Source organism: Mirounga angustirostris, unplaced genomic scaffold, assembly GCF_029215605.1.
Source record: "Mirounga angustirostris isolate CCGP_5_RB_7025 unplaced genomic scaffold, mMirAng1.0.hap1 SCAF_10, whole genome shotgun sequence".
Lineage (NCBI taxonomy): Eukaryota > Metazoa > Chordata > Mammalia > Carnivora > Phocidae > Mirounga > Mirounga angustirostris.
Genome location: NW_026991718.1, coordinates 111,237,103 through 111,261,207, shown reverse-complemented (window position 1 = coordinate 111,261,207; position 24,105 = coordinate 111,237,103). Strand labels below are relative to the sequence as shown.

At 49.9% G+C, this 24,105-nt stretch overlaps 1 protein-coding gene across 9 annotated transcripts in view; it reads left to right on the top strand.

Moving 5' to 3' along the window:
• The window catches only part of TM9SF4 (transmembrane 9 superfamily member 4), a 56,264-nt gene extending 37,654 nt beyond the window's left edge, over positions 1–18,610 (top strand). For 8 of the 9 annotated variants that reach the window (XM_064572958.1, XM_045885548.3, XM_054510035.2 and 5 more), the window contains 12 exons: positions 682–800; positions 918–1,029; positions 2,395–2,465; positions 4,378–4,510; positions 5,548–5,629; positions 5,725–5,800; positions 8,795–8,878; positions 10,458–10,633; positions 11,150–11,213; positions 12,376–12,495; positions 13,340–13,429; positions 16,665–18,610. In XM_064572958.1, the coding sequence (XP_064429028.1) occupies positions 682–800; positions 918–1,029; positions 2,395–2,465; positions 4,378–4,510; positions 5,548–5,629; positions 5,725–5,800; positions 8,795–8,878; positions 10,458–10,633; positions 11,150–11,213; positions 12,376–12,495; positions 13,340–13,429; positions 16,665–16,814 (1,277 nt within the window). In that variant the 3' untranslated portion in view covers positions 16,815–18,610. Of the gene's footprint in view, positions 1–681; positions 801–917; positions 1,030–2,394; positions 2,466–4,377; positions 4,511–5,547; positions 5,630–5,724; positions 5,801–8,794; positions 8,879–10,457; positions 10,634–11,149; positions 11,214–12,375; positions 12,496–13,260; positions 13,430–16,664 lie in introns of all 9 variants that reach the window. The other variant, XM_064572957.1, reaches the window with a different exon arrangement.
• The last annotated feature ends 5,495 nt before the right edge of the window (positions 18,611–24,105 follow it).

Genomic DNA, 24,105 nt, shown 5'->3' with positions numbered 1-24,105 from the left:
GAGAGGGAGGAGGGTCAGAGGGAGAAGCAGACTCCCTGCCGAGCAGGGAGCCTGATGCGGGACTCGATCCCGGGACTCCAGGATCATGACCTGAGCCAAAGGCAGTCGCTTAACCAACTGAGCCACCCAGGCGCCCCTATTGCATGATATTTTTGACATCATCTCTCCCCTCAACCGTTTCCTGGAGTTTAGAGACTCTGTCTCCTTCTTACCATTATCTCTCCAGCAGGGCCCTGGGCACAGAGTAGGTGCTTATTAAATGGTGGTTGGTTGAATGGATGGACAGATAATGGGATGAACGGAGGAATAAATGAAAAAAGAAGGATCTGGGTGATTGAGTTACTGACATGCTGGGACTTTGGGGACTGGGTGAATGAGTAAACATGATAGCAGGAGTTCGGTGGTGTTTTTCTTCTTCAGTGGGGCTGATTAAGTGAATACATGAATGCTTGAATTGAGTGAAGAGAGATCAGATGAGGGACTCAGAGCCCCTCCTCCACACCCGGCAGCTCCAAAGGCTCTTAGGAAGGTCAGGGCTCTGGGGAGGAAGTTTAATAACTTTGTTGTCTCCACTCAGACCCTGAGTTCCAGCAGCAGGCAGCCTCGAGGGCACCCCCCAGAGCAGCCCTGGGTAGTGGCACTGGTCCCCACAGGAACAGACTGAGTCTCTGTCTCTCACAGACATCAAAGCAGATGAGAAGAGTTCGTGCATCCTGCCTGAGGGTACCAACTCCTCACCCCAGGAAATTGACCCCAGCAAGGAGAATGAGCTGTACTTCACCTACTCTGTACACTGGGAGGTGAGAAGGGGCCGGAACCCATGGCAGGGGAGGAGGGTTCTGGTCTGGGCGGGAGTTGTCTAATACGAGGCCTGACTCTAAGTGCTGCTTTTCCACCCTGTCTCCCTCCCCCTCCAGGAAAGTGACATCAAATGGGCCTCTCGATGGGATACTTACCTGACCATGAGTGATGTACAGATCCACTGGTTTTCTATCATTAACTCTGTCGTGGTGGTCTTCTTCCTATCAGGTGAGAGATCTGTGGGATGGGAGGTGGAGAGACAAGGGGGTGAGGGATGAAGGCCTGAGACATCACACGACTGAAGGGGGACTTCTAGGGTGTTCTTGGGGCCACATGTAGGTCAAAAACAGACATCAGGGTCTGTGCTAGGCATCAGGTGTGCAAAGGCGAACAAGATTCAGTCTCTACTCTGGAGAGCTCCCTAGGGAAAGACGGATACATCCCTTCGTGCACACCTTCACTGATTGATTCAGCAAGATTTCATTGTTGCCGGTCCGTGCAAGCGCTGGGCCACATGCTGGGGATATGGTGTTGAGCAAGCCCAGCCCCTCAAAGAGTCTCTTCTGGTGGTGGGAGAGAGAAAAGCAGAGAAGTGGTTGAGTCCAGACAGTGATAAGTTATATAGAGCAGATAAACAGGGTGACCAGATACACAACTCTTGAGAAAGGATGAAGGCTGCTTTAGAGAAGACCTCTCTGAGTGGGGAGGAGCCACCATTCAGAGACCCAGGGAACGACTGGTCCAGCAAAGGTCACGGCCCTGCAGTGGGACAAGCTTGGTGAGAAGCTGGCCGGCGAGCCAGGGGGAGGGTAGTGGGCAGAGGTGGAGTGAAACCGGTCGCTTCAGTGTCATATGGGAAGCAGAGATAATGCTAGGTGCTGTTTATTAAACATTTACTGAGGGGCCAGCTGCTGTGTTCATAAGCCTTCACAAACCTCTCAGTCCTTCAGGTTCCATGAGCCAAGCCTAAAATGTTAAGTTAGCTTGAAGTCCTACAACCCATTGTCTTAGCCACTATATTGGGCTGCCTGGAGAGGAAACAGGGTGCTGTGGAGGTACAAGTGGGGGGCCTCTGAGCCATCTGGGGTGTGGAAAGGCGAAGATGCCTGGGGTAAGTCTTGAAGTGGGAGCGGCCGTCAGGGCAGAGTGGGGCATCGCGGGCCAAGGGAATAGGAAGCAGCCCCAGTAGAGGCATGGAGACTGTGAAATGATGACAGAACAGCAAGCGGGGCGGCGTGGGAGGTAAGCCCGGGAGGAAGCGAGGCTGCAGAGGTCAGGAGGACCAAGACAGGGAGCAGCTGGGGCGCTGTTCTCCCTGGAATAAAAAGCAGTGTCCTTGGACTGCCCAAACCCATCCCAGTGGCTCTTTCCTTCCCCTGCCAGGGGAGTGACCCTCTGTGTGCCCACCTCTGGATAGCTGAGGTGGAACTCTGCTCAGCAGAGGACGTGAGGCAGCCGCCTAGCTACTGCCCACCGGAGGAAGCCAGGCATGCCAGCCGGCACTCAGCGAAACCCCAGGCGCAGGAGGGCATGCAGCCCACGAGACTCCATTGGCAGTGCTCATGCCTCTTTCTCCCCACCCGTTTGTTTCAGGCATCCTGAGCATGATCATCATTCGGACCCTCCGGAAGGACATTGCCAACTATAACAAGGAGGATGACATTGTACGAGATCTTTGCTGGGGAGGGATGGACTTGGAGAGGGAGGGCAGACTAGCAGTAGGGTTCCGGGCCTACCAGACCGAGGGTCAAGGGGTGGGGGGTGTGTGTGTATGTGTGTGTGTGTGTGTGTGTGTGTCATAGAGTAGTTTGAAAAGGAAAACAAATGTTTAATGACCCAGGGTGCGTGTGGTGTGTGTGTGTGTGTGTCATAGAGTAGTTTGAAAAGGAAAAAAAATGTTTAATGACCCAAAATGATAGGGATAAGCGTTTTAATTGCTAAGCATAAAAACAACGGGAGAAATCACAGAAAGAAAACTTAATGAATATGACGTTAAAAATCTGAAAACTGGGGGTGCCTGGGTGGCTCAGTTGGTAGAGCACACAGCTCTTAATCTCAGGGTCGTGAGTTCAAGCCCTATGGTGGTGTCGGACCTACTTTAAAAAGAAAAATCTACAAACTGTTCTGCATGTCAGGATATATAGACAAAACAGAAGAGTGCCAAACAGTATTTGCGACAAACTTGAAAAAAGAGGCAATAGTTAAAAGAACTGGTTTTAAAAAGTCCCAAAATCTCGAGTCTGAGAATGAACAAAAAATTTACTGACTAGGAACTATAAGTGGCTCAGAAACATGTGAAAAACCATTTTTACCTCAGGGATGGTTATCTCTCCTCCCCCCCCCACCCCCACCCCTGCCAAATACAAATTCAAACAGTTATGAGAAGACAGTTTGGGACCTTCAAATCAGTCCAAGTGTGTTTTCATGTAGTATTCGTTGGCAGCAAGGTTGACGGGAGCTAAGCACCTTTCCACACCACCCATGCAAGTACATTGGTAGTTTTCTGAAGAGTTATGAATTGGCTCTACACACCACGAACTATAAAATAGTTAACTTGCTTTGACCCAGTAATTCTTCTAGAATTTTCCAAAGGAAACCAGCGAAACCACAAAGACTTGGTCTAGAAATATTTATTATAGTTTTATTTATAATTTAAATAAACTGGATGTAGCCTGGTATTCCATAATAATGGATTGTCTATGAGATGGGCAGTATACAATGGAAAGCTGTACAGACATTAGAATATTAACTGCAAAGAGTACTTATTGGAAATGAGGAAATGCTCGTGATCAAGCATCACCTGAAAATAACAAAGTACTCAGTAAATAGGGTCTGGTTCCAATTTTAGTGTTTAACAATTATATATACATATGCATATATATATACGTACATACGTGTGTGTAATATATATATATATATATATACACACATGTATATATATATATACGCACACACGCACACACACACATAAAGGGCTAAAGGAAATGCATCAAAACAACGGTATCAGTAAGTGCCGGGAGTATAAACTATTGTATTTTCTCTGTCTTTCTGGGGTTTTTTAAATTTCTGAATGTTTACTTATGAGTTTTAGATCTTTTGTTCAGTCTTTCCAGATTTTTAAAAAATTTTCTACTAAAAAACATTTATTACTTTTTATTCATTTGAATATCATGCCATATGCCAAAAATTTTTTTTCACTTTTTTATTACATAAGAGCACATATTACTTTTATAATCAGTAAAAAAAAAAAAAAATGGCTTCTAAATCTCACCACTCAAAAACTCTCACAGTTAACATTTCAGTGTGTTGATGTTTACATTATTTTTCCATTCATCAGGCTTGCGGAATTTGGGGAGGAGGTTTGCCTTTTATGTAGCTATAAGCCTCGCGTTTGTGCCCTCCTTTTCCATGTGACACTTCTCTGGGGAGAACTATGTCATGTCGCTTACACTCCTGTCAGAGTGGAGGCTGGTTGACACCTGAGGGACCCTCAGCCCTAGTCAGGGGGTGTGGGTCCCTGCAGGAGCTGCCTCTTGGACCCCAAGAAACAGCCTCACTTCTGACCCTCTGCTGCAGGAAGACACCATGGAAGAGTCTGGGTGGAAGCTGGTGCACGGTGACGTCTTCAGGCCCCCCCAGTACCCCATGATCCTCAGCTCCCTCCTGGGCTCAGGCATTCAGCTCTTCTGTATGATCCTCATCGTCATCTGTGAGTGGGCCTGGTGGGGCTGAGGGTGGGGTCCTGTCACCAGAGAGCACAGGCCTGAGTCTGAGAGAGGGGTGGCCTCCCCCCCTGGGGAACGGGGCATGTCAGCATCACTGGGCCAGACAGAGTCATTCATGGCAGTGGGAGGGCCGGGTCCTCTCAGCACCAGGCTCTGGTGCTTTGCTGCCCCTCAGAGCTCTCCAGCACCGCGGATCACCTACCACGTCCACTCCGTCAGCGAAGCCACACATCAGTGCTGTGAGGTTGGCCTCCCTCCGCAGTCAGGCATTAAGTGACTTACGCAAGTCAGCACCAGGTCTTTTCTCAGGAAACAACTCCCCAAAATCCTAATATATGGTAATTATAGACAGTTCTGAAGTCAGTCTGCCTAAAAAATTTTTTTATCATTTTAACTATTTTTAATTGATATATAACACTGTGTAAGTTTAAGATGTACAGAACAACAATTTGCTGTGTCTATTGTGAAATGATCACCGCAGTAAGTTCAGTTAACATTGATCACTGCACATAGTTACATAATTTTTTTTCTTGTGATAAGAACATTTAAGATCTAATCTCTTAGCAGCTGATCTGCCTAAGTTTGTATCTCAGGCTCATACCTCCAAGCTTTGTGACTTTGGACAACTCACTTCACCTCTGTGAACCTCCGTTTTCTCATCTGAGAAATGGATAACCAGCCTCCACCTCGCAGGGCTGATAAGGCAGGTGCAGTGAGCTGGCATTCAGAATGGTCTCAGCTTGGTGCCGGGCTGGTTGCAAGTGCGCTGTGGGCTGGAAGCTGCAGTGAAGATGTGGCCAGCCAGCACCCAGCAACTGCTGCTCCCCTGTGAACCCCAGCTAAGACCGGTCTTCTCCTGTAGAGAGCAAGGGGGTATGCTGTCAGGAAGGCCAAGGGAGAAGGGAGCCTCATCTAGCCTCATCTGCCCTGGGCCCTGTGGGCCAGCCTGGGATGGGGGGCTGGGGCCTGGGACCCTGGCCATCAGCCACCCTGTCTGTCTCTTCTCCCCCTCCCTCCACAGTCGTGGCCATGCTCGGGATGCTGTCGCCCTCCAGCCGGGGAGCTCTCATGACCACAGCCTGCTTCCTCTTCATGTTCATGGGGTAGGTGTGTCTGAGTGGATTCCGGGGCTGGCACAGGCAGCCTGCCCTCCAGCTAACAAATCCCCATGGTGTGGACCCCTGCCATTTCCTCACAGGGTGTTTGGTGGATTTTCTGCTGGCCGTCTGTACCGTACTCTGAAAGGCCATCGGTGGAAGAAAGGAGCCTTCTGTGTAAGTGTCCTAACCTCCTTCCAGTGTTGGTGTGGAGCTGAGAAGCTTCTTCCTGGGCTCCTCAGCAGTGTAGGCAGTCTGTGTGGGGGTTAGAACCAGAGGCAGAGCGGTAATGTGATAGAGTTGGGGGGGGCACACACCCACGGGTAGGGAGCCCTGGGTTCTCACCACAGGCACCTTGGGACCTCTGAGGGCCCTTGCTGCTGCATCTGTAAGAAGAGCGGATTGAATTTAGGTGATTTTTAGCCTACATTGTCCGACAGTTCAAACAAGAGAAGAAACAGAAGATTCAGAATAACAGGATTTGACACCAAGCCTAGGTTTCAAAGTTTAAGGCCAAAAACTGATCAGCAGGGCTGCTGGAAGGACACCCTGCCCAGTGGAGTAGAGAGAACTACCTGCCAGGCCCATGTTGCTTTCAGCCCATCTTCGGGCTTTGGTGCCTACATTTCCTCTTCAGGGAAGACAACTCCTGCCCTTCTCTGTCCTCCTGGTGGTCAGGAGAGTTTTGGGCAGCAGAAAAGACCATAGAAACTGGCAGATGCCTGGGACTTGACCCTACCTCCCTGGGACTTAACCCTACCTTCCAGGGAGCCCTGACCCTGACTCTCTCCCAGACAAGTGAGGCCCCTCAGGCCCCGGGAAGCCCTTGGTGCCAGACTGGAAGAAGCCTGTAGTCCTAGCATTCTGAAACCATTCTCACTCTGTCGAAAGCTCCAGGGGAGCCCAGGGTGTCTCAGCTCTGGCTGCCACACCCCCGGCATAGAGGAAGCCCTCACTATAAAAGAGCTGCGAAGGTGACTCTTCTGGAAGAATCAAAGAAAGGCCCTGAATTGTTGATGCATCAAGCATCTTCCTCAGGCCACTTTGGGCCGAGAGCCGGGGACCTACAGAGGTGTGGAACTGGCAACTCCCTGTGCAGCTCTTCCCTGGGAGGCCTCCCACAGATACCCGCAGGACCTCCCTCCGCAGACCCCATGCCGTACCCCGCCTCTCTGCCCCGCACCTGCTCCTCGCATCTGGTGGCAGCATCATTCTCCCGGACCCCCAGGCCAGACCGCTGGGTTGCTTCCTTACCTCCTACTCCTTTCTGCCCGCCTCCTCTCAGATGACAAATGTTGAGGGTTTTCCCGCCAAATAGTCCATAAATTCCCTCCCAGCTCCAGCTCTGGCTCTAGAACTCTTGCCCAGGTTTCGGGCATTTTTGCCTCTCACCTAGACCTTTGACTGTCCTAGGCGTCCCTGGTGTCCTGCAAGACCCTGACCCTTCCCTGGTGCTCTCCCTCCGCACACCGGAGGGCATGTGCTGTGGCCTGCGGCAATGCGGACGCCCCACTGCTCCTCTCTCCAGCCTCTGTCTTCCCCTCTGCCCGGGCACACGACTCCCTCACTCCCCTCACCTCATCCTTTACGTCTTCGCTCCAGTGTCACCCTCTAGAAGCTTCCTCCCCTTCTTCCCCCATTCCGACCTCCGTGTCCTCCTCGGCACCCTGGAGGAGCCTAGGCAAGAGCCTTGTGCCTACAAGTGGTGCCATGGAGGTGGTTCTCCAGTGGGGGGGTCGGTCTGCCTCACTGGAACTTTCTGCCTGTTCTCACTCCCGGTATCTATAGCACAATGTCCAGTCTGTACGTTTCATCAGATGAATGCCCTGCTATACAGCAGAGTAAAGCAGGAACATGCAGGCAGGGAGGAAATGACATCTGAGCTGGGCCTTGAAGGGGAGGGTTTCAGATGGACCGAAGCAGCCAGCAGGGCGGCCTGGGGTTCTGGAATCTCCTAGATCCCCATCCTGGCTCTGTTCTTTCTCGGTTTCCCCATCTCTCCAGTGGGGGATGGTTGTACCTACCTCTCAGGGTTGTTTTGTGGATGGAAAGAGACTACATGGAAGGCCCTTGGCACAGCATTAACACTCAGGCGACAGATACCCAGAGATGTTGATAACTCAGCACACATAGTGGCCCAGGGACAGCAACGTGCAGGAGCAGCAACCAGTTAAGTTATTGGGTGTGGGAGAGCTATGGGCTAAAGGTGAAATTGGCATTGGAGGTTGAGTACCAGATTGCAGGGGGCCTCAGGCGTTGTGGTCAGTGGCCCTCCTGGATGCTCAGGCAGCCACAGCAGTGAAGGAGGCTCCTGTAGGTCTGGGGCTTTGGTTCCATGTGCCTGGGCCCCAGCCCGAGAGATTGTGACTGGATGGAATACAGCGCAGTGGGTCACGGGTTTGGCCCCTGGGGTCAGACTGCTTGGGTTTGAACCTCTCTGATCTAACCTTAACTGTATGAAGTTGGGGTGTGTATTTACCATTGCTGGGCCTCCGTGTCCTCTTCTTTATCATTTTTTTAAGATTTTATTTATTTACGTGAGAGAGAGAGAGCACAAGGGGAGAGGGAGAAGCAGACTCCCTGCTGAGCAGGGAGCCCGATGCGGGGCTCGATCCCAGGACCCCAGGATCATGACCTGAGCCAAAGGCAGACACTTAACTGACTGAGCCACCCAAGTGCCCCAGTGTCCTCTTCTTTAAAAATCCCATAGTGAGGATTAGGTGAGCTGATGTGTGTGGAGGCCAGCACCCGCCAGTCCTAAGACTCAATTAAAGCTTACCCACAACTCTGGGCAGTTTGGGTTGGGCCCCACACGTAAGTGTTTTGTAAAAGTTTTATTCATTCATTCCTGTTCAGCAAATGATTATTGAGCAGTTACTGTGTTCTAAACGCTGGGCGTACATCAGTGAACGGGGGAGCGTAGGGGGAAACACGACAACACACCCCTCCCAAAGAGCTTAAGAGTCTCTGGGGGTCAGCAGGCATTGGCCAGGTAACAGTACATAATCACAGACTGGGATGAGGGCAAGGAGTGGGCAGTTCAGGGAGTGCTTCCTGGAAGGAATTACCCTGGAGCTGGATCCTGAAGGACAAGGAGGGTTGAGAGCCTCTAGTCTGGGGGCCCCACCGGAACAGGTGGCGGCTCCCCAGCCTGGTCTCCCTTGCTTCCAGACGGCAACGCTCTACCCTGGCGTGGTTTTTGGCATCTGCTTCGTTTTGAATTGCTTCATCTGGGGAAAGCACTCATCAGGAGCAGTAAGTAAGGGGGGGGCCAGCTGTGCTCGGTCACTCAGGCAGATCACTTCCTGCTGTTCTCTTCCCTTTTCTGAATCCCCGGAGTTCTGTTCCCAGCCCCAGGGCCGGAGGGGTACCCAGGGTTCCCCCCTCCCTGCTCATCCAGCTGCCCATGCCCCAGCCCTGGCCTTCCTGTGGGCTCTTGCAGACAGCTGGCCAAAGCTCACTTCTCCAAAGGGAGATTTCCACAGTCCAGGGGCCAGCTGGGGAATCTCCCTTTGCCTCAGCCAAGGGAAAACTGCCTGGTGCAAGTTTATTAGGTCAGTATCCCAAACAAGGCTCTCCTTCCTCCTGTCCTTGCCCCTCGGCACCGGCCCCCGCGGGTTGTCCTGCCTTCAGCGCGGGGATCCTGCCAGCCCCAGTGATTGCCCTGCCCAGGACTCACTGAAAAGGACTGTGAACTTCAGCGGGGGTGGGGAGATGGGCTTTTGCTCCCTTGCAGGGCTGCAGTGGAGCTGGGGCAGGCATTTGCCATCCCAGCCTTAGTGGATAGAGCCGCCTCCCCTCACCTGCAGGTGCCCATTTGTTAGAGGCTGTGGGGTGAGGCTGGGAGTCCGGGGTGCCAGAGGACTGGCTTCTTCGCAGAGTCGGGGAAGCCGCCCTCAGGAAAGAGAGTCATGCTCTTCCTCTCACTTCCTCTTTTCTACCTGTGTTCCTTCTCTCTTTTAACATTTTCCTCCCAGTTACCAACCGCTCATGATAAACATTCATTGTAGAAATTTTGGAAAGTACAGAGAAGTTGATGTAATCTTTAGTATATTTTTGTAGTCTTTTTAGCTATATTTAAAATGGAATGATGTAACTTTAAAATTATGATGAAATAGCAAACATTTATATTGTGCTTACATTGGAGTAAGTACTATTCTAAACACTTTGCATATCTTAATTCGCTTCTTCAAGTTTGCATGATTCTTGTAAAAACATAATACTGAATAGAATAGGATAAAGAAGAAAATGAAAAATCAGTTCTAAGGGCTACATCCCATCTGAGGAAATACTGTTAACTTCTGGGCAGAGCGCTCTGTAGGCACATAAACATAAATATTGGGATGCTTCTGTTAAAATGGAGTCCTATACATACAGTTCTATAATCTGGTTTTTTTACTTTGTAGTATATTACGGTGTTTTATTTTAACAAAATCGGGAACACACAGTTTGTGCACTTTTGTTTTTTCCCTTTTGTCTCCAGTTCACATACCACATAATTCCCCTTCATTCTGGCCTCATCTTCCCCTCATGTTCTCAGTCCTTCTTCATTCTTTCCCCAATTCCCAGCTGACAAGCTCCTCTGGGATGCCATGGTTCCTTCTCTACTTCACAGCCCAAATGGTCCTCCATCTGCCCTCCGCTTTTCCCTGGGGCTGCTGAGCCCCAGGAGGTTCTGGCCAGAAGCTTTGTGGGGGTGGGTCTGCAGGACCTTCCCCACCATGGTGGCCCTCCTTCCGTGGGACCCAGTGGGCCCACCTCCCCCTGCACAGCCCCTAGCCCTGGGCATCAGGGCCTTGTTGGGGGGGTGGGGCTCATGGCGCTGTGCCCACAGGTGCCCTTCCCCACCATGGTGGCCCTGCTGTGCATGTGGTTCGGGATCTCCCTGCCCCTTGTCTACCTGGGCTACTACTTCGGCTTCCGCAAGCAGCCATATGACAACCCTGTGCGCACCAACCAGATTCCCCGGCAGATCCCTGAACAGCGGTGGTACATGAACCGATTTGTTGGGTGAGTCTCCGGTAGGGGCAAGGCCAGGGAATTCTGGAGTGGGCAAGGCCAACACTGCCCGGAGCCATTTACTTAGGAGGACATGGAACGAGTCCCCTCCCCCAGGGGCCTTGTGACTGGTGTTCTGCAGCTCCAGCAGGCTCTAGTAGACTTCATGAAAGCTTAACTCCACTCCAGGTTCAAGAGGACCAAGTTGTAACCAGACTTGGTGTTGGCCTGGGAACCAGGACAGGGAAGGGAGGGGTGGAAAAGTGCGGGTGAGACAGGTTAAGACCATCACTCGATCTAGGCAACTCACCCTACCTCTCTGTACCTCAGTTTCCCCATCAGTAAAATGGGGAGAGTGATGCCCACCTTGCCACCCTCTCAGGAGGCTGTAATGGTACGAAAGCCTGCCTAAGAACTGGAACCACCGCAGCTGCGTGAGCACTGTCCTCTGTGCCGCCTGGGAGGAGCCTGGGGCCCCCCCAGTGGCCTGGGTCTCCTCGCCACATTAACCTTCCCCTTCTGCTGCAGCATTCTCATGGCCGGGATCCTGCCCTTCGGCGCCATGTTCATTGAGCTTTTCTTCATCTTCAGCGTGAGTACCGCTTCTCCCCAGGGCTTCGTCAGCCCCAGGGGGCTGGTGGGGGTGCTCCCCCGCTCCTCCCCACACAGCCTCCCCCCGCCCCCCCCACCGCTAGCCCGGTCCCCGTCCCTCCACTTAACGTGCTCTGCCTCTCACCACCCATGAGATTTCAGACGGGCCCTTTCACCTCTCGGGGTCCCCACTCCACCCCTCGGGATGGCTTGGAAGGATATATGAGATCGGCCACGTGAACGGGGTCTGGTGTGTGTGAAGCGCTCAGGAAGTAGGGGCTGCTTCGGTAGCGTTGCAGCCAGAGTTCCAGGTCCCCACACATCTTGACCTGCTACTCAGAACTCTCAGGAAAGGGGGGTAAATGATCCCTAATTCTCAGGATCACTGTGAGGCTGGAGTGAGAATGTCTGTAAGAGGCACATGCTTGATTTTCAGGCAGTACTTGTTAAATAGTGGCTGTCGTGATGATGATGACTCCTGTCCCAGGCGTGCCAAGATGGAAGTTGGCGGAAGGGCTCCTCAGAGCCATCTGCGCCTGGCTGACCCAGCTCGGTGCCGTGCACCAAGCATGTGCTGGACAAGCCCTCCCTGCTGAGACCCACTTGCCCACCCAGCCCTGCCTAGGCAAAGGGTCTGAGGATGGGTTGGCTGCCCGCCCCCCCTCCCCCACCCCGCCAGGAGGCCACCTTACTCTGTGTGACTCTGGGCCACTCACCAGCCTCTCTGAGCCTTGGCTTCCTCATCCGTGAATGGCTACACTTTCGTAGGCTTACATTTGGAGATGCACATAAAGCATGGAGCACCGTGCCCGGCACGCGGGAGGCTGCCCGAGTGGAGGTGGTTGCTGTGTAATTTTGGTTGGGACGGGTGGGATTCATTATTTGCCACAAGCTGTTGAGTTCAGGCTGGGGCCCACCCACTGCGGGGTCAGCCATGCCCCAGCCCTTCCCTGAGAACAGTCTGGCTCACCCAGGGAGCAAGGGCCAGTCAGAGCCACATGCCAGGCCCACAGGCCCCAGTGGTATCATGATGGTGGCTCTCCATGCCTGCCCTGGTGGCAGGTGGTGTGGCAGTCGTAACTGCGGGATGGCTTTCTGAGCACAGGCAGTGTATGCTGGGTGGAGGCAGGCCAAGCTGAAGACCAGCTGTGATGTGTCCACAGGCCATCTGGGAGAATCAGTTCTATTACCTTTTTGGCTTCCTGTTCCTTGTCTTCATCATCCTGGTGGTGTCGTGTTCACAAATCAGCATCGTCATGGTGTACTTCCAGCTCTGTGCAGAGGTGAGGGGAATGGGGTCAGGAGTTGGGGGAGAGGAGAGCTGGGTCCAGCATTGAATGGGTCAGTGAAGCGGTCTGGGTTTCCCATGTGGGCCTCCCTCCTCTGCCTATGAGGTCTTGGGCAAGTACTGATATCACTTCACTTCACTGAGCCTCCATTTATTCAGCTGTAGACTGGAGTTAATGATCCCTACCTCACAGCATAGTCACATGAAGTCGTCATGGCAACACGAGAGAAGGCTGGTAGATTTGTCAGTACAGAGTCCACTCCAGTGGTGTTTTCTCCAGTAGCTGATGCAGATTGGGTGGCCTTCCCTCCCTCTGGGGACTAGCTCTTGGCAGAGCCCCTTGACAAGGGCTCTGGGACAGACGGCCTGGGCTGAAACCCCGGCTCCTCTGTTAGTAGCTCTGGTGGGCAGTTGCTTAACCTGTCTGTGCCTTCCATCCCTCGTCATGTGACAGGGCAGCAATAGGGCCTGACTTGGGCCTGCTGCAAGGAGGGAATGAACTGATTCACGTGTAGCACTTAGAATAGTGCCTGGCACGTAGCTAGCGTTTGCTCAAGAAATGTTAGTTATTGTTATTACTGTTCTTTTGCTGTGGTCCTCGGTGATTTAATTGAGATCTCATTTATGAAGAGTAAAGCTCACCCTTTTCAGTCTCCAGTTCAGTGAGTTTTTAGAAATGCGTATGGTTTTGTAACCACTGTCACAAAGTCCAGATATAAAACATTCCCGTCACCCCAAATATTACTGTTCTTGCCTCAAGTCTTTAGCTCCTCAGGGGACCGTGAAACTCAGGCAAGAGATTACACCTGGAGATAAGGACTACTCTGTTTCCTCTTCAGGATTACCGCTGGTGGTGGAGGAATTTCCTAGTCTCCGGGGGATCTGCATTCTACGTCCTCGTCTATGCCATCTTCTATTTTGTTAACAAGGTACTGCCCTGGGTGAGGAAGCCCCCAGCCCTTTCAGGGCAGGTTGGGGGAGAGGAGGATGCTAGGGAAAAACCCAAGTGTCAGAGTCTCTCCTGCCAAGAGTGGGGAGAACCAAAGCCATTTTGTTCTAGAACGTGCATCTTTTTAGAATAGAGAGAATCTGTGTTCTGTGTGTTTTGGGAGACGAAAGCCTGTAGGATAAGTGACAGAATATTGCCTGCAAAACCTGTGAGATACAGCCAAAGCAGAACTTAAAGGAAATCTCTCCCCTTAAAGTGCTATTCATAGTAAATACGAGGGACACCTCAAGCTAGGAAAAAAAGAGCAATAATACGAAAGAATAAAGAAAGTAGCTGAGAAGGGGTTAATAAAGATACAAGCAGAAAATGCTGAAATCACCTTTAGCGCCGAAATTTAGGAACTCAGGTACACCCCCAGAGCTCACTGCCCCCAAGAGTGGCGTGAGGCAAAATATAAACAGATCCCCACTCACCACACCAGTTGTGGTAGGTTCACGCATGACACGTAAGCCAGGTGGGCCCCTGAGAGGAATGTAGGCTCGCTCTGGTGGGCCCCTCACTCCCAAGGCTACCACCGAAGACTGTGTCCCCCACGGTGCGCCAGTGGCCGGGTCTCCACAACCCAAAGACAGGCAGTCCTCTGCTTGCAAGCAGGGTGTGTTCCCAAACCAGAGTCACGGGTCAGTTGGTGGAGGCTTGGGACGCCCTTTCTCAAAATGGTCAGGTTAGAAAGGATGGTGTGGATCATCCTGAGATGGTGCTCCACCGCGGCTCCCAGTTTGCGGACCGTGCCCCTCTTCTCCAGCTGTCCCAACAAGTGATCGCAGAGCTCAGGGCTCAGCAAACTCAAGCACGAGTGCCGGTGGGCCTGTTTCTGTAAAGAAAGTGTTATTGGGACACAGCCGTGCTCATTCACTTACGTCCTGTCTGCGGCTGCTCTCAGGTGTTAGTGGTAACGTAGCGTAGTCGTGACGGGGGCCACATGGCCGGTGAAACGTAAGCTCTGTATAACCTGGCCCTTTGAGCAGAGGCGTGCTGACCCCCGCTGTGGGACATCCAGTGACAGGAGACACCCCCTCCTGGCATTCTCATGCTCTTTGGCTAGCTCCTGGCATTATCAGGGTCTTCCTTGATTCACACTGAAATCTGCCACCCTGTCACTTCCGTCTTTAGGCCATAGTCTCAGTCCTAGAATCATTCAGAACAAATCTGATTTCCCTCCTCTATAGCCCATATTCATCAGAACTCCTGAGGGGAAAGTGACTAAAACTGAATTCCAGCTGGCTTAAGCAAAAAGAGAATGTACTGACTGGTAGAACTGGAAGGTTTAAGAAGCTGGAGTTCTAGTGTCAGGCATGGTTAGATCCAGCATTTCAAAGGATGTTGGGGCTCTGTAGCCACGCCTCAGATCTGTGTGTTTTCTTGGCTTTAATCTGCACGCAGGATCTTGCCTCAGAGTGGAAAGATGCCAGTGGCAGCCCTAGAGTCTTCTTTTTTCAGCCTCACAGCCCTAGAGCTAAAAGAACATCTTTCCTCTACTGTCAAGTGATCAGTCCCAGGGAAGCTGCTCATCAGCCCAGGTTACATGCCATCCCTCATTGTTACTCAGGTCCAGCGGGATGGTGCACTCTCATCAACTAGCTTAGGTGTTGTATTAAAACTGACAGCCCCAACAGGACCACAGAGTAGGGAGTGGGTACCCCAAAACCCTGGGAAGATGGAAGACAGGAGACAGTGTTAGGCAAACAAAACTTAGCTACATGGCCTCCCGTACTGCCTCCCGGGGTCATATCAAAACCTCCTGTCCTTCCTCCCTGTGCCCCATTCTTTCCTCTCTGTTCTAAAAACCTCCACCCCTGGGCGCCTGGGTTGCTCAGTTGGTTAAGCGACTGCCTTCGGCTCAGGTCATGATCCTGGAGTCCCTGGATCGAGTCCCGCATCGGGCTCCCTGCTCGGCAGGGAGCCTGCTTCTCCCTCTGACCCTCCCCCCTCTCATGTGCTCTCTCTCTCATTCTCTCTGTCTCAAATAAATAAATAAAATCTTAAAAAAAAAAAAAAAAAAAAAAAAACCTCCACCCCTAGTCCCAGAGCCTGTCTGTAAAATGACAGCCTTGGCCTGTCGAATTCTAAGGGCCTTTCTGGCCATGCCTGTTTGCCTCCCTGTCCCAGTTTCACCACTGGACTCACCACTGCCCTGGCCCCTACCTCCCTCACCCCCTCTCCAGCCCTGAGAAAGCCTGTGAAACGGGAGGGTTGAGCCTGAAACCGTGGCCTTCACCCCCTAGTTTGAGGATATTTGACCTTAGGGAGAAGGTCTTTATTGACTTGCTCTGAGCTCCTGACATTTGTGTCCATGTGTCTGTCCACGAGCCCTGGCACAGTCCCCACTCGGGCCCTGGTGTGCCGAGCAGGTCTTGATAGCAAGGTTCCAGACCAGCTCCACTTAGCCCAGCCAACACCAGCATGGCACAGGCCTCTGGTGTCCCTGCCAGGCCGCTACACTCTCCAGAGCAGTCTAGTGTGCTCCCCGATGAAACCCCTGGGAGATGTTAACAAAAGTGACGGACACGTTGTCAGGAGGTGAGGACTGTAGGCTGGCTTACAGAGGCTCTCTGCTCTTCAAGCTGGGAGCCTTGGATGCCTCTCTCCTCCCTCCCCTCCCTGGCCGCTCCAGCCATCCCGGAATGTCGCTGTGCTGTCCTGGGGACTGTGGAGGGTGAAGAAGTGACACAGCTGTGGCCCTTCCTGCCTAAGGCACTCTGGCCCTGGCCCCTGGAGTGCCCCCTGTCTCCCAGTGAGCTCCCAGGCCCTGCTCCAGAAAGACTCCTGGCCCCTCCTCTCCCCACCAAGAAATGGCCCAAGTCAGTGGAATTGGGCCATAGGCGCCCCCTGCCCAAGCCCTCCAGCCCCAGTTGGAAATCCCATGTCCTTCTGCTTCCTAGCTGGGTAACTGTGAGTGTGGTTGGACCCCTCTGTGCCCCATCTGTGCGCAGGTTAATAAGCTGCCATGGGGGTCATGTGCCGACGAAGGCTCACCGTGGCTATGAGCTCTGCCCGCCCCTCATTGCCTACCAGGAGTGAGCCCCTTCCCCTTCCCAGGCTTCAGCTTCGCCACGAGATCAGTGAGAAGGCCAGGGGGTGGGGGGGGACCGGTTGGCCACGGTGGACTGGCACTAAGCGTCCCCCGCTCTGTTCTCTCTCCACCCGCGCCCCAGCTGGACATCGTTGAGTTCATCCCCTCTCTCCTGTACTTTGGCTACACAGCCCTCATGGTCCTGTCCTTCTGGCTTCTCACCGGCACCATCGGCTTCTATGCAGCCTACATGTTTGTGCGCAAGATCTACGCTGCTGTGAAGATAGACTGATGGGGGTGGCCCATGGCCAGGCCCACTCCGTCCACGGACAGGAAGCCACTCTGCGTGGGGAACTGCAGGCACGCAAATAAAGTACCTCCTGCTCGTTCGGAATGTAACTCCTGGCACAGTGTTCCTGGATCCTGGGGCTGCGTGGGGGGCGGGAGGGCCTGTAGATAAATCTGGGACTTTTCTTCATCATTTTATTCCAGTTTTGTGGGGGATGAGGTTTTTGTGGGTTGTTTTTTCTTCAGTGCTAAGAAAGTTCCCTCCAGCAGGAACTCTCAGACCTGTTTATTCAGGTTTATTTTTTTTGGTTGGGGGTTTTCTCCTTAGTTTTTTTTAACATATGGATCCAGGATGGATAAATCACCAAGACACTGGGTTTTGGGCACTGTCTCCACCTCAGTTCCTCAGGCTGTTGGCCACCCCACAATTAACTGGAAGAGGAAATGCCTGGCCTTCTGGGGCTTCGGTGAGGTTTCCGAGCCTCTCATGGCCCGTGCTCACCATTGACGCCGTGACAAAGCACAGCTCTAGCCCGGACACGCGTCCTCAGGGCCAGCCAGCCTCTGCCGGCCCTGCCCCTCCCTCCTCTCTCTTCCCCCAGCCCCCGCCCAGGGCGGCCCAAGGCAGGGCTGCCAGCCAGGCCTCCAGGTCAACCAAGTCTTGGTTGCTCCAAGGAAAATCCCCTGGAAGCACTCGGGGCCACGTGCTCCAGGACAGCAGGACTCACCCCTGCTCAGAGCAGTGGGAGTTTGCTGGACCAGAGAAGAGACTTGCAGTGAACTGTATGTGCCAAGAAACCCTGGATCCAGGGCCAAGTATTTAGAGTCAAGCCAAGCATCCACATGTCTGTCTGGAATGAGGGTCCTCACCCCTCAGGATTGCTCCCCAGTACTTTCCTCGGGGGGTTGCTGCTCTTTGCAAAGTGTGCTGGTGGCGGGCCCTCTCCCCTCCCCCTTCCAGGGCAGAACAAGGCTGGGAGACCTCACATGCCCTCCTTTAGGTGGCTGGGGAGAGGTGTTCTCTCCCTGATATCCCCCAGCCTCAGTGCTCATGCCCAGCTCTCTTAGCCAGTCCCATCCCCTCCGCCTCTGCCTCCCATTGGTTTCTTGCCCCCTTTGGGGGACACCCAGAAAACTGCTTGTGGGAAGGGAGATGGAAGCTCAGTTCTGTTGCTCTGTCTCCAATTCCCAGGAATAGGCAAGGAGCCAAGGTAGAAAGAAGGAACTAACGTGGCCGGCCTGGGCAGCCCAACCCCCTGCACACCCCGTGCATGTCCCAAACTTTGTTCTCAAGTTGCAAGAGACCAAACCCACCCTGGGATTAGGGTTTAAGTAACAGCCACTCACCCCTGGTTCGGCCCCTTTGGGACTCCCACCACAAGACAAAGCTCAGGATGCTGGCTAAGCTAGGAACACACCCCACCCCTTAACACCCTGCACCCCAACTCCAGATTCCCCCCAGCAGCCCCTACCAGCTCCACCAGTCAAACCAGTGAGCTTCTCGACCTTGTTCACAGTGACTCCGTATCACCAGGCGGTGTCCACCAAGAATCAGGTTGGAGAAAAGGGAACCTAAGCAGTAGACAATGATATTGCAGGCTTTTGTTCACTCAAATCTCGGATTTTTTCCCTAAGAGATTCTCTTTTGCGGGGGGAGTAGGGAGATGGACTCCTCACAAAGGGTTCAGACATCATCGATTTTTCTGACTTTTTTAATCATCATCATTATTATTTTTAATTAAAAGATGCCTGTATGCCTTTTTTTGGTCCAATTGTAAATAAATATGCTATTGTCCTGTTGTCATGTCTCCAGAATCTCTTGCAAGGGTTAGGAGCCTGAGGTGAGACAACTTCCCAAATGGGTTGAGCCAAGGGGTTTCCCTCAAAACTCAGTCTCCTGTCAGGCTTTCCAGGGCTCGGCCACTATAGTTCCCCTGTGTGGTACAAGTCCAGAACCTCTCCCATCTGCTCAGTCCCTCCATCCTCAATCACAAGCATCTGCCCCACTCCCACGAGTAGGAAAGGGCAGTCAGGTATGAGCTTTGGTAGCAGTGAGACCTGGTTTTAGATTCCCAGCTCCAATATATTACTGCCAACTCACTTCACCTCTCTGTCATCTAAGACTCCTTCAAATAGAAACATAGGTCACACTGGCTTATGTCCCAAGGGAAATTGGTTCATAAGTCATCAAGGAAAGGAGTGGTTTGGTTTCAGGTCTGGATAGATCTGGGGGCTCCAGGGGTAGCCTTAGGATTCTCCCTTTCTCCATTGTGCTTTTTCCTGGCCCATTCGGTTCCATTGTCAAAAATCTTCCCTATGAGGAGGTGGTGAGGGCAGGTCACAGATCACTCTAGGCTTACGTTACTTGGAAAGCCTAGAGGAAAAAGATCTCTCCTTCCCTACTTCAGTATATTTAATATAGGTAAATCCCAGAGAAGGTTTCTGATGGGCCCAGCTTGGATTACTGTTTGCACATCTTGAACCAGTCACTATAAACAGGAAGACAGAGTTCTGTTTACAGGCTGCATACTCCAAGGATACTGGATACTGTGAGTTTTAGCCCCACCCAAATCCCTTGGAATGTGTCGAAAGAACAATTTCCCACAGTAAGGGATGCAAGCAAACAAAAACAGCCAGTTGCCTATCGTAACCCCACCCGCTCCAACTCCCATGCCTCAGTTTCCTCATCTGCAATGAGAAGCGTGCTGGGTGCCATTCAAGGAGTATTTCCAGTGCTCAGACGCTGTTCCACTTTCCAAGTATTAGCCCATTTACTCCTGAATATGATCCTCTAGGGCATGTTCTGTTATTAGCCCCTTTTATCGCTTCTCGGCCTTTTGGCTAAGATCAAGTGTTATTAGCCCCTTTTTACAGAGGAGGTAACTGAGGTATCCATGCTTGAGGTAGCCTGCTGCGGGTCTCATGGCAGGTGTGTGCTGGAGTAGTATTCAGCTGAAACACACTCCCAAATGTGTTCTTCCAACCACTACCATACCTGCCTTTTTAAAGAACTATACACCTGTGTATATATATAAAATGAAACCATGGTACATATGCCGTGAAACACCACAGTCAAGATAGTGATCATACCCATCGACCCAAGATTCCTCGTGTCCTTTGTAATTCTGCCCTCCAGCCTCTAACCCTCCCCAAGAAACCACCGATCTGTTTTCTAACACTGTAGATTCGTTTGCATTTCCTAGGGCTTTGTATAAATACGGTATGCTTTTTTCCCCCCATCTTTTTCCATTCAGCATAAGTATTTTGAGATTCATCCATGGTGTTACGTACATCAGTAGCTCATTCCTTTTTATTTCCAAGTATCGTTCTATGGTATGGCTATGCCATAATTTGTTAATCTGTTCATCTGTTGATGGACATTTGCATTGTTTCTAGTTTGGGGCTATTACAAATAAAGCTGCTGTGAATAAGTGAAGCAGTGCCATGGCTAGATCACATGGTAGGGCGTGTAAACTAAACTGCCAAGCCCTTCTCCAAGATGACTGTAGCACTTTACATTCCCATCCCAGTAGATGAGAATTCCAGTTGCTCCATATCCTAATGCTTTCCATGGGTAATCTTAATTTTAGCCATTCTAACAGGTGCATAATATCACATTGTGATTTTTTAAAAAAAGATTATTTTTGGGCGCCTGGGTGGCTCAGTTGGTTGGGCGACTGCCTTCGGCTCAGGTCATGATCCTGGAGTCCCGGGATCGAGTCCCGCATCGGGCTCCCTGCTCGGCGGGGAGCCTGCTTCTCCCTCTGACCCTCCCCCCTCTCGTGTGCTCTCTGTCTCTCTCATTCTCTCTGTCTCAAATAAAAAAAAAAAAAAAAGATTTTATTTTTGCAAGAGAGAAGAGAGAGAAAATATAGGGCGGGGTGCCAGAGGGAGAAGCAGACTCCCCACTGAGCAGGGAGCCTGATGCGGGACTTGATCCGAGGACTCTGGGATCATGACCCGAGCCAAAGACAGATGCTTAACAGGCTGAGCCACCCAGGCACCCCACATTGTGATCTTTTTTAAGTAATCTTTACACCCAATGTTGTGGCTCGAACTCATGACCCCAAGATCAAGGGTTCCATACTCTTCTGACTGAGCCAGCCAGACGCCCCCTATCAGGTTGTGATTTTAATTTATGTATCCCTAGTGACAAACTATGTTGAAATCTTTTCCTGTGCTTATCTGTCATTCATATATCTTTTTTGGTGAAGTGTCCAAATCTTTTGCCTTTCTTTTTTTTTTTTTTTTTTTAAGATTTTATTTATTTATTTGAGAGAGAGAGAATGAGAGACAGAGAGCATGAGAGGGAGGAGGGTCAGAGGGAGAAGCAGACTCCCTGCCGAGCAGGGAGCCCGATGCGGGACTCGATCCCGGGACTCCAGGATCATGACCTGAGCCGAAGGCAGTTGCTTAACCAACTGAGCCACCCAGGCGCCCCTGCCTTTCTTTTTAATTGAGTTGCTTGGGTTGTGGGGTTTTTTTAAGTTTTGAGAGTTCTTTATATATTCTGCATACAAGTCCTTTATCAGTATATGCTTTGCAAAGATTTTCTCCCAGTCTGTGGCTTGGGTTTTCATTCTTTTAACAGTGTCTTTTGAAGAACAAAATTTTAATTTTGAATAAGTCAAATTTATCAATTTTTTCTTTTATGGATTTGGTTTTCGGTGTCATAGCTAAGACATCTTTGTCTAACCCAAGGTCACAATCATTTTCTCCTATTTTTTTTTTAAAGATTTTATTTATTTGACAGAGAAAGAGACAGAGAGAGAGAACACAAGCAGGGGGGAGTGGGAGAGGAAGAAGCAGGCTTCCCATGGAGCAGGGAGCCTGACGCAGGGAGCCAATCCCAGGACCCTGGAATCATGACCTGAGCCGAAGGCAGACGCTTAATTGAGCGCCCCTTTCCTATTTTTTTTTTTAGAACTTTCATAGTTCTAAGAATAGTTTTAGGTTTTATGTTTAGGTCTTGATCCATTATCAGGTAATTTTTGTATATGATGCAAAGTATGGGTCCAAGTTCAATTTTCCTACCATTTATTGAAAAGGTTATCTTTTCTCTTTTGTTTTTGTGCCTTTGACAAAAATCAGTTGCCCATATATTTGTGGATTTATTTCTGGAATTTCTATTCTGTTCCATTGATCTATTTTTTATGGCAATACCACACTTTTTGTTACTGTAGCTTTATAATTCTTAGGATCAGGTGTTTTTAGCCCTCCCAATTTTGTTCTTTCTCAGGGTTTCTAGGCCCTTTGATTCCCATATGAATTTTCAAATTATCTTGTTGATTTCTACAAAAACACCTGCTGGAATTTCAGTCAGGATTCTGTTAAATTTATAGATCAATTTGGGAAGAATTGATCCATGAACAATATGTACCTCTCCATTTATTTACCTTCAATTTTCTCTCAGCTGTATTTTGTAGTCTTCAGTGTTTTGGTCTTTCACATCTTTTTGTTGGATTTTTCCTAAGTATTTCATATTTTTGATGCCATTATAAATGGTATTTTTTATTTCTGATTTTTCATTATACCGTTGAATACAATCAAGGTTTTATATATTGATCCTATAGCCTGAAAACCTTGCTAATAAATTCACTTACTAGTTCTAGTAGCTTTTTTTGTAGATTCCATCAGATTTTTACATAAATGATCATGTCTGAGTAAAGACAGTTTTACTTCTTCCTTTTCAATCTGAATGCCTTCTGTTTCTTTTTCTTGCTTTATTGCACTGGCTACAACTTCTAATACAGAGCTGAATGGTGAGAGTGGACATCTCTCTTTAAGTTGCTCTATTCTAGTTTCCTAAGGTAGTAGCTGAGGTCATTTATTTAAAGCCTTTTTTCCCCCCTCTAATACAGGTGTTCAGTGTTATAAATTTCTTCCTAAGTACTGCTTTAGTGACATCCCAGAAATTCTGATATGTTATGTTTTCATTGTCATTCAGCTCAAGAGACTTCTAAATTTCTGTTTGGTTTCTTTTTTTTTTTTTTTTTTTTTCATTATTTAGAAGTGTATTATTTCGTTTATAAATATTATATTGGGGAATTTTTTTCAAGGATTTTTGTTACTGATTTCTAACTTAATTCTCTTGTGGGCAGAAACCATAATGGGCAGAGACTTTGTATGACTTGAATCTTTTGAATTTATTGAGACTTGTTTTATGGCCCAAAATATGGTCTATCTGGTCTACATACACTTGAAAAGAATGAGTATTCTGCTGTTCTTGGTGGAGCGTCCTATAAATGTCAATCAGGACAAGTTGATTGGTAGTGCTGTGGGCAAGTTGGTTGGTAGTGTTGTTCAAGTCTATGATATCCTTGTTGATTTTCTGCCTGCTTGTTTTATCAGTGATTGTGAGAGGGGTATTGCAATTTTTTACTACAATTTAGATTTGCATATTTCTCCTTGCAGTTCTGTTCTTGCTGTATGTATTTTGAAACTCTATTAGATGCATATTGTCCTCTGGATAAATTTATTCCTAATAGTAGTATTTGCTCTGAAATGGGACTCCAGGTCCCTGGGACTCCAGGATCATGACCTGAGCCAAAGGCAGACACATAACCGACTGAGCCACCCAGGGCCCCAATTTGTTTTGTTTCTTAAATTACACATACGAGTGAAATCATATGGTATTTGTCTTTCTCTGATTGCCCTATTTCGCTTAGCATTATACTCTGTAGATCTATCCATGTTATTGTAAATGGTAAGATTTCATTCTTTTTGATGGCTGAATAATAATAATTATATACATACCACATCTTTATCCATTCATCCATTGAAGGACTCTTAGGTTGCTTCCATAATTTGGCTATCGTAAGTAATGTTGTAATAAACATAGGTGTGCTTATATCCCTTTGAATTGGCATTTTTATATTCTTTAGGTAAATACCCAGTAGTGGGATTACTGGATCATAGGGTAGTTCTAGTCTTAATTTTTTGAAGAACCTCCATACGGTTTTCCACAGTGGCTGCACCAGTTTGTATTCCTATCAACAGTACACAAGGGTTCTTACTTCTCCACATCCTCACCAACACTTGTTGTTTCTTGTGTTTTTTATTTTAGCCATTCCATCAGGTATAAGGTGATATCTCACTGTGGTTTTGATTTGCATTTCCCTGGTGATGAGTGATGTTGAGCATCTTTTCATGTGTATGTTGGTCCATCCTTTTACTTGTAACCTATTTGCATTTTATATTTAAAGTGGTTTTCTGGGGGCACCTGGGTGGCTCAGTCGTTAAGCATCTGCCTTCAGCTCAAGTCATGATCCCAGGCTCCTGGGATCAAGCCCCAC